The 13,319-nt window shown below is 45.6% G+C and overlaps 1 protein-coding gene across 1 annotated transcript in view; it reads right to left on the bottom strand.

Annotated features, from left to right (window-relative positions):
* The window catches only part of LOC141054091 (cadherin-related family member 4-like), a 188,692-nt gene that overhangs the window by 25,097 nt on the left and 150,276 nt on the right, over positions 1-13,319 (bottom strand). The window contains 2 exon segments of the mRNA XM_073551252.1: positions 471-686; positions 859-964. Coding sequence (XP_073407353.1) covers positions 471-686; positions 859-964 — 322 coding nt within the window.

The following is a 13,319-nucleotide window of genomic DNA, read 5'->3' as shown; positions in this document are numbered from 1 at the left end:
GAATAGAGCTAAGTACTTTAAATTAGACTTTAAGGCTGGGTTCAGACGAGCACGTGAAAAATATTAAGGTTTTCAGAAAAAAAGAATGGTATTCTATGTCATACATATATCGATTTGTGACATCCATATGTCTTTTTGTATAAAAAATTTAAAAAGAATAAAGCTAACAGTTTCTAGTAATTATTGCATGAATCTGGTAAAGTTGGATGTCATTGAATTTCATGGGTGAGCCATACTAGAAAAACATGTCAGAATGGTGCATGTTGTGATTTTTAACATGAAGACCATTGGTCCAAGTGTAAAAAATGTTTTTATGAAATACTCCTTTCTTTTGCATTTATCTCAGAGATGTCCGTGTGCAGTCCTTTTACCACACAGACAAAATATGGAATGAAAATATGCTCATCTGACCAAGCCATAAATCACTGAGATTCATCAATAGCTTGCTTCATGCAAAATAATATTAGCACCTGTGTCTGGCTCTATGTAGAACTTTGGGGGACTGCCATAATCTCCACCAGCAAAAGTAAATTTGATGTTATCGAATGGCCAGTCAATGTCTGTAAATTTTGCTGTGCCGACCAGCGAGTCCACTGGACTGTTTTCAAACACATTAAACACATTTGTTGATGAGTTTGGATAAAATTCATTGACACGTGTTACTCTTACAATCACAGTGACTGTACCTAGAAGAAGTAAAACAGCATTATAAGTACATTTCAATATATGAATCCACTTCTGCATAATTTTAACTTTTTTTTAAGAAAATAAAAATTGCTTTCTTTATATTTTATGGGATATTTCTTCCCATTTACTTTAATGAAAAACAATGTGTTAATTAAATTAACAATGCCTTACTTGTTAAAGAAGGGGTTCCTGAGTCAGAAACATCAATGAGTAGCATGTGTCTGAATTGCATGCCCGCAAATTCCACATCATCATAATCTAAAGCCATGGGTCCAGACTGTTTACAGTAAGATATGAAAAACACTTTTAAAATAATATATGATAAAATGTTGCCTTTGTTTAGTGATCTAAATAATTTATAACCATTTTTCAACCAATCTTCATGTAGGTTGGGATTACAAGTAACAGTAATGGTAGAAATAATATTGATATTTAATGGAAGGTGATGCAGTTATATAGAACATGAACGTAGCACACAAAAAAGATAGTATGCGCTTCACCTATAAAAAATAATACAAAATAAATAAAAGCTAATATAGAGCTTTTAGTTCAAAGCTATTCAAGTCTTTTGAGGTGGGGGTCACAGGTGTGCTGTACTTGAATTTTCCAGCCTGACGAATCTTGCCACTTTCCATTTTTATTGGCCAAATATGCCATTTTCTATTAGTTGTCGGCAAATATTCCTTACAACCATTATAAGCTGATTAGGCGCAATTGCAGAAATTTATGCAATTTTGAACAGGCTGATACTTTTAGAGAGTGATTTACTAACCAATACTACCCTAAAAGCTAAATCAAGCGTGCCTATCACAGAACAAAGCAAAGGACACAGCAACAATATTTGGAACCCAGATCCCAGCACAATAAGAAGGAATCAAATGAGTTTCCAAGTAACTTTATAACTACTTTTAATTCAGCTCATTTACCTTTAAGGAAAGTGCTTAAAAAGCATTGGCACATTTTGTATCTGTATTTAGCCCCTCATTCCTGACCAACCGCAAGGTACTTTCAGATGGCCGCTCACTTTAAGGAACAAACTCCAAGTCGCCTGAAGTCCTTTAGAAGTAACTCGACAAAGCCTTGAACATGCCGTGCCTGGCAGTTGTAAATGCAGAGCAAAAAAATGTCTCTGCTTCAAATGCATTTCACACTATGCACAATTTTTCTGGTCAATTAAAACAGGAGAAACCTTATCTTTAAAACGTTAGTGACCTGCCAGTCCCAATTCGTAATCTACCTTATTTAGTGTGAATGTAGGCTTCAGTACGTTGGTAGGATAAAGCAAACATTACAAATAAGACTCAATTCATACTGAGCTAATAAAGCCAAAGGCTTTATGTATCATAGTCTCTCCAGACATTGTACCAATGAACATGTCAAAGACACTGTACGTACAGTTTTTCTATTGTCCCAATTTAGTTTATCTCCCCTGAAACCAACAACCGGATGGGGATCATCAAAAAGATGGAAATTTGTTGCAGTTATAGGTTGAATAATTTAAAAGGAACCTGTCAGCCGGATTGTGCACAGTAACCTACAGAAAGTGTCATGTTGGTGTCGTTATACTGATTAAAATGATACCTTGGTTGATTAAATCAGTCTAGTGGCTGTTGATTAATATTTATTTGTAGTTTTGAGTTAATGATATGCTCGTGCACCGGACGGCCTGTGGGGGCTTCATATGGTGCTTTGATTAGGTATTCATGTGTATGACTTCTAACAGGTCACTGATCTCTCAGTGACCTGTCCCCTAGTTTACATAATGAATATTACAGTTGTGCTCCAAAGTTTACATACCCCAGCAGAATTTTTGCTTTCTTGCCCTTTTTTCAGAGAATATGAATGATAACACCAAAACTTTTTCTCCACTCATGGTTAGTGGTTGGGTGAAGCAATTTATTGTCAAACTACCATATTTTCTCTTTTTAAATCATAATGACAACTCAAAATATCCAAATGACCCTGATCAAAAGTTTACATACCCTGGTGATTTTGATCTGATAACATGCACAGTAGTTGACACAAATGGGTTTGAATGACTACTAAAGGTAACATCCTCATTTGTGACCCATGACAAATGCCAGAAAAATTGTTCAGGATGCAAAGAAAAACCCACAAATAACATTAGCTGACATACTGAACTCTGTGAAAACTAGCGGTGTGGCTTTTTCAAGATGCACAATAAGGAGGCGCTTGAAGAAAAATGGGCTGCATGATTGATTCACCAGAAAAAAGCCATTACTGCATAAATGCCACAAAGTATCTCACCTATAATACACAAAACAGCATAGAGGTAGGACTCAAAACTTCTGGAACAAGGTAATTTGGAGTGATGAGACCAAATTGAACTTTTTGGCCACAACCATAAACATTACATTTAGAGAGAGGTCAACAAGACATATGATGAAAGGAACACCATTCCTATTGTAAAGCATGAAGGTGGATTGCTGGTGTTTTGGGGATGTGTGAGCTACAAAGGCCCAGGAAACTTGGTCAAAGTTGAAGGAAAGATAAATGCAGCACGTTATCAGCAAATACTGGAGGCAAATTTGCAATCATCAGTCCGGAAGCTGCGCATGGGACGCACTTGGACATTCCAACATGACAATGATCCAAAACACAAGGCCAAGTTGACCTGTCATTGGCTACAGCAGAACAAAGTGAAGGTTCTGGAGTGGCTATCTCAGTCTCCTGACCTCAATATCATTGAGATACTCTGGGGAGATCTTAAGCATACAGATCATGCTAGACAGGCAAGAAATTTACAGGAACTGGAGGCTTTTTGCTTAGAGGAGTGAGCAGCTTTATCATCTGAGAAAATAAAGAACCTCATCCACAACTACCACAAAAGACTTCAAGCTGTCATTGATGCTAGAAGAGGCAATACACGGTATTAAATGGGGCATGTGAATGTTTGATTAGGGTCATTTGGCTTTCCTCTGGCGATTCAAATATGCAGCCCATTTTTCTTCAAATGCCTCCTTATTGTGCATCTTGAAACAGGTACACCTTCTAACAACCCATTTCATAAAAATGGTTGAGGAACAGAAAGGGTGTGTGCACACATTGCGGATTCTGCTGCAGATTTTTCTGCACAGATTTGTCCAAATTCGCAAGTAAATCCGCAGGTGAAAAGACCTGCGGTTTATCTGCCGATTTAGTGCGGTTTAGCCCTGCGGTTTTCCCCTGCGGTGAAACCGCACAAAGAATTGACATGCTGTGGTTTTGAAACTGCAGCAAATCCACGCAGAAAAATCCACAACGTGGGCACTGCGTTTTTCTTTTTACATAGACTAAAATGGTACTGTACAACACAGCAGAATCTGCAATGTGTGCACACACCCTAAATACTTATCAATAGAAAAAGGCTCTGTTAGTGTATCACCACCGAAAACATAAGTGCTCAATTAAGCGTGTCAGCCAGGGGTCCACAGCATGCCATAAATTGATATGACTTGTTGTCAGTAGTTTATAGAATAAAAGAACAATTTACATTTTACTCAAAAATATAAAGAGAAAAATCAGATGAACTGAACATTTGAAAGTGGCCTCTTGATTTTTGCCAGAGCTGTATGTGTATATATATATATATATATATATATATATATAGATATATATATACCGTATTTTTCGCTTTATAAGACGCTCCGGATTATAAGACGCACCCCAAATTTTGAGGAGAAAAATAGGAAAAAAACTTTATTTTTAATAAAATGGTGGTGCATCTTATAATCCATGCGTCTTATTGCTTTCCAGGGGTGGTGATGGAGGAGGCCGGAGTGGAACATTGGTGCTGGGATGAGGGGGTGTTTTGATGTGCAGCGTGCCGCTGCCGGTGTCTGTTACTGCCGCCGCCCTCTGTCCCCTGATGCTTGCCACCACCGCCACGCTCTGTCCCCCGGTGCCTGCTTGCCACCACCGCCGCACTCTGTCCCCCAGTGCTTGCCACCACCGCCACGCTGTCCCCCGGTGCCTGCTTGCCACCACCGCCGCGCTGTCCCCCGGTGCCTGCTTGCCACCACCGCCGCGCTCTCCCCCGGTTCTTACCGCCACCACCGCGCTCTGTCCCCCCGGTGTTTGCCGCCATCGCCGCGCTCTGTCCCGTTCTGAGGGTACTTGCCGCGGCACTCTGTGCCCTGATGCTGCCGCTGCGCTGTCCGCCACCGCCGCGCTCCTGTCCCCCGGTGGTTTCTTCCGCCCCACCGCCGCCGCCGCGCTCTGTCCCGTTCAGCGTGGGGGGGTCTCTGTCGCTCCATGCCTGCTTTCTTCCTGGAAAATGGCCGCCGCGCATGCGCAGACGGACATCTCGGCACTGAAATCTCGGGAGATGAGATTTCAGCGCTGAAATCTCATCTCCCGAGATTTCAGTGCCGAGATGTCCGTCTGCGCATGCGCGGCGGCCATTTTCCAGGAAAAAAGCAGGCATGGAGCGACAGAGACCCCCCCACGCTGAACGGGACAGAGCGCGGCGGCGGTGGGGCGGAAGAAACCACCGGGGGACAGGAGCGCGGCGGTGGCGGACAGCGCAGCGGCAGCATCAGGGCACAGAGTGCCGCGGCAAGTACCCTCAGTGGCAGCGCAAATGTATATCCTCTTTGTAAGACGCACCCCCTTTTTCCCCTCAATTTTGGGGGAAAAAAAGTGCGTCTTACAAAGCGGAAAATACGGTATATACTAGCTGAAGAGCCCAGCGCTGCTTGGGCATAGTAACTAACTGTGGTTAGTTATAGCAAATTATAATTATCCTCCATCCCATAGTCCCGTGCCCATATATCCATCATACATATCCACGATTCCATAGGCCCGTGCCCATATACCCATCATACATATCCTCCATCCCATAGTCGAGTGCCCATATACCCATCATACATCCTTCATCTCATAGTCCCATGCCCATATTCCCATCATACATATCCTCCATCCTATAGTCCCGTGCCTATATATCCATCATACATATCCTCCATCCCATAGTCCCGTGCCCATATAACCGTCATGCATATCCTCCATCCCATAGTCGAGTGTCCATATACCCATCATACATCCTTCATCTCATAGTCCCATGCCCATATACCCATCATACATATCCTCCATCCCATAGTCCCGTGCCTATATACACATCATACATATCCTCCATCCCATAGTCCCGTGCCCATATACCCATCATACATATCCGCCATCCCATAGTCCCGTGCCCATATACCCGTCATACATATCCTCCATCCCATAGTCCAGTGCCCATATACCCATCACACATCCTCCATCCCATAGTCCCATGCCCATATACCCATCACACATCCTCCATCCCATAGTCAACCATTATGACATCATAATGAGCGGCGGCAGGGCTTGCAACGTATGATGACATCAGCATCGCCATGGCAACCATTGTGACATCATAATGAGGGGCGGGGCTTGATACACACACACTGTTTTCCCAGTATGCAAATAGGGGCATTATGACTTAATAATGGGGCGGGGCTTGACGCACACACACTTTTCCCCCAGTATGTAGATAGGGGCAAAATTGTTTGGTGAATTGGAATGCGCGGGGTTAAAACTTCACCTCACAACATAGCTTAGGACGCTCTCGGGGTCCAGACGTGTGACTGTGCCAAATTTTGTGGCTGTAGCTGCGACGGTGCGGATGCCTATCCCGGACATACACACACACATACATACACACACACATACATACATACACACTTTGAGCTTTATATATTAGATATATTTTTTACAATCAGCTATAGTGTGCTATGCGCTACAGTATTGAAGCACCCTCAGGGATAGCACCCATTTGTCAAATAGGGATAATATTGGACGTGGACACCACTTACTGCAGGGCGCAGGCACTGGGCAGCAGGGACTGGAGTAGGAGTGGGACTCAGACTGGCCTGTGGGCTGTGGCACACTGTAACCTAGAGGGTCACCTCCACATTATAGAGGGTCACATTCATATTACAGAGGTTGAAATCCACATTACAGAGTGTCACATCCACATTATAGAGTAGACCTGGGCAAAGTGCGACACGGGGGCCACATCTGGAATGAGACAGCTGTGAGGCTGGAAATCAGAGGTCCACGGGCTGCACGATGCCCGCCTGGCCTCTCGCTGTTTCCATGTGCACCATGGCGCTGCTGACTCCTCTGGGGGAGGAGGGGCCTCCGGCCACTTCCTCCACCAGTGTGTGAAACAGCTGACATGATGAAATGATGTCATCGTGTCAGCTGTTTACTCCAGAGAGTCCGTGCACCGAAGGCAGGGAGGGAAGCACAGTGACAGGGACGAGGTGAGTATGTGGTGTTTTTTTTCCTTATGTTTATGGGCCATTTGGGTGGGCATGAAGAGGCTATGGGGGTGACGACATGGTGCTGCACACCTGAGGTGGGTGACGACATGGTGCTGCACACCTGGGGTGACATGAGCGGGTGATATGGTGCTGCTACACATGGTGTATATATAGTGAGGCTGTGTGGGGCTCATGCAGTATATAGGGAGGCTGTGTGGGGCTCATGCAGTATATGGGGAGGTTGTGTGGGGCTCATGCAGTACATGAGGAGGCTGTATGGGGCTCATGCCGCATAAGGGGTAGGCTGTATGGGGCTCATGCAGTATGTAGGGAGGCTGTGTGGGGCTCATGCAGTGTATATGGGGAGAATGTGTGGGGCTCATGCAGTGTATATGGGGAGGCTGTGTGGGGCTCATGCAGTGTATATGGGGAGGCTGTGTGGGGCTCATGCTGTTTATATGGAGGCTGTGTGGGGCTCATGCTGTATATATGGAGGCTGTGTGGGTCTCATGCTGTATATAGGGAGTCTGTGTGGGGCTCATGCTGTGTATATGGGGAGGCTGTGTGGCACTCATGTAGTGTATATGGGGAGGCTGTGTGGGGCTCATGCTGTATATGGTGAGGCTGTGTGGGGCTCATGCTGTATATATGGAGGCTGTGTGGGGCTCATGCTGTATATATGGAGGCTGTGAGGGGCTCATGCTGTATATATGGAGGCTGTGTGGAGCTCATGCTGTATATATGGAGCCTGTGTGGGTCTCATGCTGTATATATGGAGGCTGTGTGGGGCTCATGCAGTGTATATGGGGAGGCTGTCTGGAGCTCATGCAGTGTATATGGGGAGGCTGTGTGGGGCTCATGCAATATATGGGAGGCTGTTTGGGGCTCATGCAGTATATGGGGAGGCTGTGTGGGGCTCATGCTGTATATATATGGAAGCTGTGTGAGTCTCATGCAGTATATAAGAAGGCTGTGTGGGGCTCACGCTGTATATAGGGAGGCTGTGTGGGGCTCATGCTGTATATAGGGAGGCTGTGTAGGGCTCATGCTGTACGGAGGCTGTGTGGAGCTCATGCTGTATATATAGGGAGGCTGTGTGGGTCTCATGCCGCATATACAATATACTGAAGGGGCTGTGCTCGGGTTCAAATGATATATAGGGGGATGTTGGCATTCATAATTCTGCTCAATATACAATTCTCATACAATTAATATTACTAAATTATCAATAATATAATAATTATAAAATATCAATATTAATATTGAGAAGAATTAATTTTGGCCTATTGGTTCGGCCCTCCATGACAGTCATGGTCTCTCATGTGGCCCCTCAGGAAAATTAATTGCCCACCCCTGTTATAGAGGGTCACAACCACATTATAGAGGGTCACATCCACATTACAGTGGGTCACATCCACATTATAGAGGGTCACATCCACATTATAGAGGGTCACATCCACAGACTGACTAGGAAAGGGTGTTGGAGGTTAGTGTGGAAGGTAGGTACAGTGGGAGGAGCTTAGGTAGTGGAGTGATTGTGGGCATCCAATCAGAGAGAGCAAGCTGACAGTTGATGGGTGGAGCTAGTCTGAGGTAAATGGATCTGTCTAGAGAGATGTCAGTCGGTGACAGGACAGAGTAAGAGCAGGATTGCTGTGAGAGGGCTGAGGGTCAGAGAAGAGAGAAAAATCTTGTCCAAGCTCCTAGACTGGAAAGAAGGGGTCCTTGGGGCACGGGAAGTGCAATAAGCCACCTGTGAAGCCCGTTTCTGGAGAAGGAAGGACCAGGACTCGTTTGGAAAGGTGACTCCTGAAGGTAGTGGAGAAATATAGGGCTCAGCTAGAAAGACGGAGGCTGAGGTAACTTTAAGTGCCTCAGTCGCAGCCACATTCAATACTCAAAAAGGCAGCAGTTGGAATAAAGGACCCCGGAGCCTGACCCACGTCGCCCGGTGTGCTCCGTGGCTGCCGGCTTGGGACACTGTTTGCGAAGGCACACAGCAGGAAGGAAGGAAGAGATCAGCGCAGAGACATGGCCTAGAAAGGATACACAAGGAGGAGTCTTGAACAGGTGTTCCTGATCTACCTTGGAGTTTGCCGGACCCCTCCCTCGGATGACACAGTACCAATCGGGTCATCTTGTGCACAAAACTTTTGGGGAAAAGCTCAGAAACTGCACCCAACTGTGTCCTTGGTGGCGTTTACAACTCGCCTGCTACACACGCTACACTCACCATCACCGTCAGTGGCTCACAAACACCATCTCAACTGCCCTGGGATACAACTCTGCCTGTGGAAAGCTTCATCATCTTGGCTGCTTTAACACCGGCCCAGAGGATCTGCATTGCAGCGCCGGCTACCCTAGCCGAGTACCACGGGTGGCGTCACAATCCCCCTTTTCCAAATTAATTATCATACCATCTTCCCCCTCATCTGAACTTTCATCTTCTTTATTGGATACCCAGGGTCATGGAGCGGGTCCAAATCACCACGGTGACATACTTCCCCCTTAAAAGAGCCTGAAAGGCCCGGTACTGAGTAACCCCCGGACCTGTGTGGCGTTTCATTTTAACACCAGAAAACAGGGATATATTGTATAGTTTCAACATTTTAAATCTATGTGTATATTTGAGGAGGCAGACACAGACGCTGTCATGGCCAGTATGGATTCGACAACAAACTAAAAAGTAGAAAAAGGGTACAATATCACCAGATACAAGGTATATATAGTATAGTTCCAACATTCGAAATCTCCGTATTTATTTCAGGAGGCAGACACAGACGCTCTGAGGCCCAGTATGGATTACACAACAATATAAAAAGTAGTAAAAGGGGAATGGATCCCAAGCGTACTGATGTATACAGTGTTGGGGTCATTTGGCAATCTACATATATATTTCAAGATTAAAAACATATGTGACATGCACAAGTGTGAACAAGTCGGTAAGACAATGCTCACACCACCCAATGGCCGAAACACAACAAGAAAGCACAAAATGACAAATTTGCAAAACTACTCTGCAGTAAAAAACATGACAGTAATCAGCAAGTGCTGTATAACAAATACAGGGTATTTAGTCGATACATTCCCAGCAAAAAATGCACACCATGCCGCTTCACCATGTCACGGTAACCCTTCATGAAGCAGTCCCTATCTAATGTATTTAAAACCTGAACATGTGAACAGTGTCTAAATGAACAGGATACAGACAGGTGCCTCCTAGCATATGGGCTTGTGGTGTAAGACAGCTCATTTATGTGCATGTCACACAGGAGAGGGGTGGGGTCTCCCAAACCATGCTGAGCATGGAAAAAATGGATTAAAAACATATGTGACATGCACAAGTGTGAACAAGTCGGTAAGACAATGCTCACACCACCCAATGGCCGAAACACAACAAGATATATTTCAAGAGTAACACACAGCCTCTCACAGGCTCAGTATGGATCACACCATAATATAAAAAGAAGATCCGCAAGAAATAATCACACATGTGGGCCAATGTTCCAGGTGTCAATGATGCACTTTGAGTGGTGGGTGGAGGATGAATTTCGGGCCCAAAGGGTACTTTATCAACAGATACAAGGTATATATAGCATACTTAAAATACAAAAAAATATCTGTATGCATTTCAGGAGGCAGACACATATGTTCACACGCTCAGTATGGATTTGACAATAATGTAACAAGTTGAAAAAGGGTACAGTATGACCAGGTGCAAGGTATATATAGTATAGTTAAACATTCTAAATCTCCGTAGACATTTCATGAGGCAGACACAGATGCTCTCAGTCCCAGTATGCATTAGTCAAGAATATAAAAAGTATAAAAAGGTTACTGTATCACCAGATTCAAGGTACATATAGTATTGTTTAAACATTATAAATCTCCTTTTTTTTCAGGAGGCAGATACAGATGCTCTCAGGGACAGTATAGTTTACACAATATAAAAAGCAGTAAAAGGGTAATGGATCAGAAGCGTACAGCTGCATACAGTGTTGGGGTAATTGTAAATCTCAGTAGATATTTCCAGAGTCAGAACCAGACTCTCACTGGCTCAGTATGGATTAGACCACTATATAAAAAGCAGTAAATGGGTAAGGTATCACAAGCGTAGCATACAGCTGTATACAGTGTTGGGTTAATCTTAAATCTACAAATTTATTTCTGGAGTTACAGACAGACGTTCACAGGCTCAGTATGGATAACACCAGAATCTAAATAGCAAAAAAGGTACTGTATCATTAGCGTAGAGCTTTTTCCAGTGTTGGGCAAATTTTACATCTTGGGATCGATTTCCGCGTCACCCTCAGAAGCTCACTCACTAAGGATTTGACCGTAATACAAAATGTCGATCAAAGGTACTGTATCACAAGATAGGAGGTGTATATAGTATAGGGTAAACTTTTTATCTACGTATATATAGAATGACTAAACCACACACGCTCTCTCACTATGGATTATACCATACAAATTTAGAACATCAGATACCTGGTGTATATAGTATAACTGAAAATGTAAATCACCCTATATATTTCCCGAGTTACATACAGATATGTATTTCTCCGTGATACAAGCTGGGACACGGTACTGTGTGAGGAGCGTACAGCTGTATACAGTGTGGGAAATAATGAACGTTCGTTCACTGTGCAGAAAAAAAGAATAAAAATATTAGTGCTGTATAAAAGCTGTCTGCACAGCAGTGTACACACAGCAATACTGCTATAAGGCAGGCTAATAATCAGCGCTGCTGCACACAAGAAAATCCTCCCCTGTGACTGCACCCTAACTGTACCCAACAATTGCGTTCAGCACAAGCACATAAGAACTTCTGTTTACAGGCCTAAGTGTCTCCCTAAAGACGGGCCAGAGCGAGCCAAAACCCCACCTCCCCAGAGGCGTAAGTGGAGGCCCACATGACAGTGGGTTGGAGGGAGGGGGTTAACTGTCCCTGAGGGGTGAAGTATGGAAAAAAGGGGGGTATTTGAAGAGGGCTTATGGGGCGGTTACCTCAGTTCCCGCTAGAGCGCCGCAAAGACTGTCCCACGGCCAGACGGCATGGAGTCTATATCAGCTGGATTGGATAGGCTGCGCTCTGCAGCGTAGTTGCAGCCTGCCATCGTGGAGCAGGTCGCGGGGATCATCGGTGGAAGCAGCAGGTCGGCCGCTGGTGTCTCTTCCCGTGTGAGGCGGCGATCAAGGGCCACAGAGCATTTATCCTCTGACTCAGATCCCAGGACCCAGCGCTGGCGACGGATGCCTGCTGGTAAGTGTGCACGCAGGCCCCAGACTGGGAGGAATCCATGAGCCAGGTTGGGTCCAGTGGCAGTTGCAAGTCCTTCTCCCCGAGTAGAGCCGGATGCGGGGCCTGCACTCGCTGGGTCGGTGATGAGCATCATGGAGCCGGGCAGTCTGCCTCCTCTTCTTGTGGTGCAGAGGGAGTTACCCGGAGGGGGGTCGCTGGGCAGCAGCCCCCGTTGCCCGAGGCTGTCAGCTATGCCCAGTACCTCGGGCACCCTGACCGGAACAACGGCAGTGGATCAGCATGGACGGTGCATCAGACAGTCGGTGGGGGTTGCGGGGGGTGGGTGTCCGCAGGTGGAAGCCTCAGTGGCTGTGCAGCCCGCTTGCCTCAGCAGGGGCCGGAGAAGCAAACAGCCATGAACGGAGTTCCCCGTGATGGCATCGTCGTCGATAAAGCCTGTTTCACAAGGTGGCGGACCTCTGGGGACAGAGGGTCTGAGGGGAAGCTCCCTAGTCGACGGCCAGCGGGATACGGGATTGGCAGCTGGAGCAGTCACAGCGTCATTGCAGCCCAGTGAGTATGGCTCCATGTCTTGTTTGTCCTCATCTCTAGTGAGGTCTCCTGCGGTCGGGAGTGGGTTGGGGTCCAGCCGGTGGCGTTAGGTCAGGGAGTTGTGGACCAAGTTCCTTCATGATTGCGGGGCTGGGGGAGATGTTAACTTCCATGCGGGATTTGTTGTCGCGGATGGAGGGATTTGGAGCGCACCTGAAGCATTTAGCCGCTTTGGTGGGGTCGCAGGAGCGAGGGACCAGTTTGCCGGGGGCGGTTACCGGGGTGTCAGTTGGCCGAGCTGACCCTGTGTCTGTTTCGGTTCAGACTGAGAAGGAAAAGGAATGTCGGATGAATGTAGATGACAGGGCGCATGGGGAGGTACAGTGGGGCAAAAAAGTATTTAGTTAGTCAGCAATAGTGCAAGTTCCACCACTTAAAAAGATGAGAGGCGTCTGTAATTTACATCATAGGTAGACCTCAACTATGGGAGACAAACTGAGAAAAAAAAATCCAGAAAATCACATTGTCTGTTTTTTTTTCATTTTATT

This window comes from Dendrobates tinctorius, unplaced genomic scaffold (genome assembly GCF_039654945.1).
Source record: "Dendrobates tinctorius isolate UK_male_01 unplaced genomic scaffold, ASM3965494v1 ptg000174l, whole genome shotgun sequence".
Lineage (NCBI taxonomy): Eukaryota > Metazoa > Chordata > Amphibia > Anura > Dendrobatidae > Dendrobates > Dendrobates tinctorius.
This window is presented reverse-complemented; position numbering and strand designations above follow the sequence as displayed.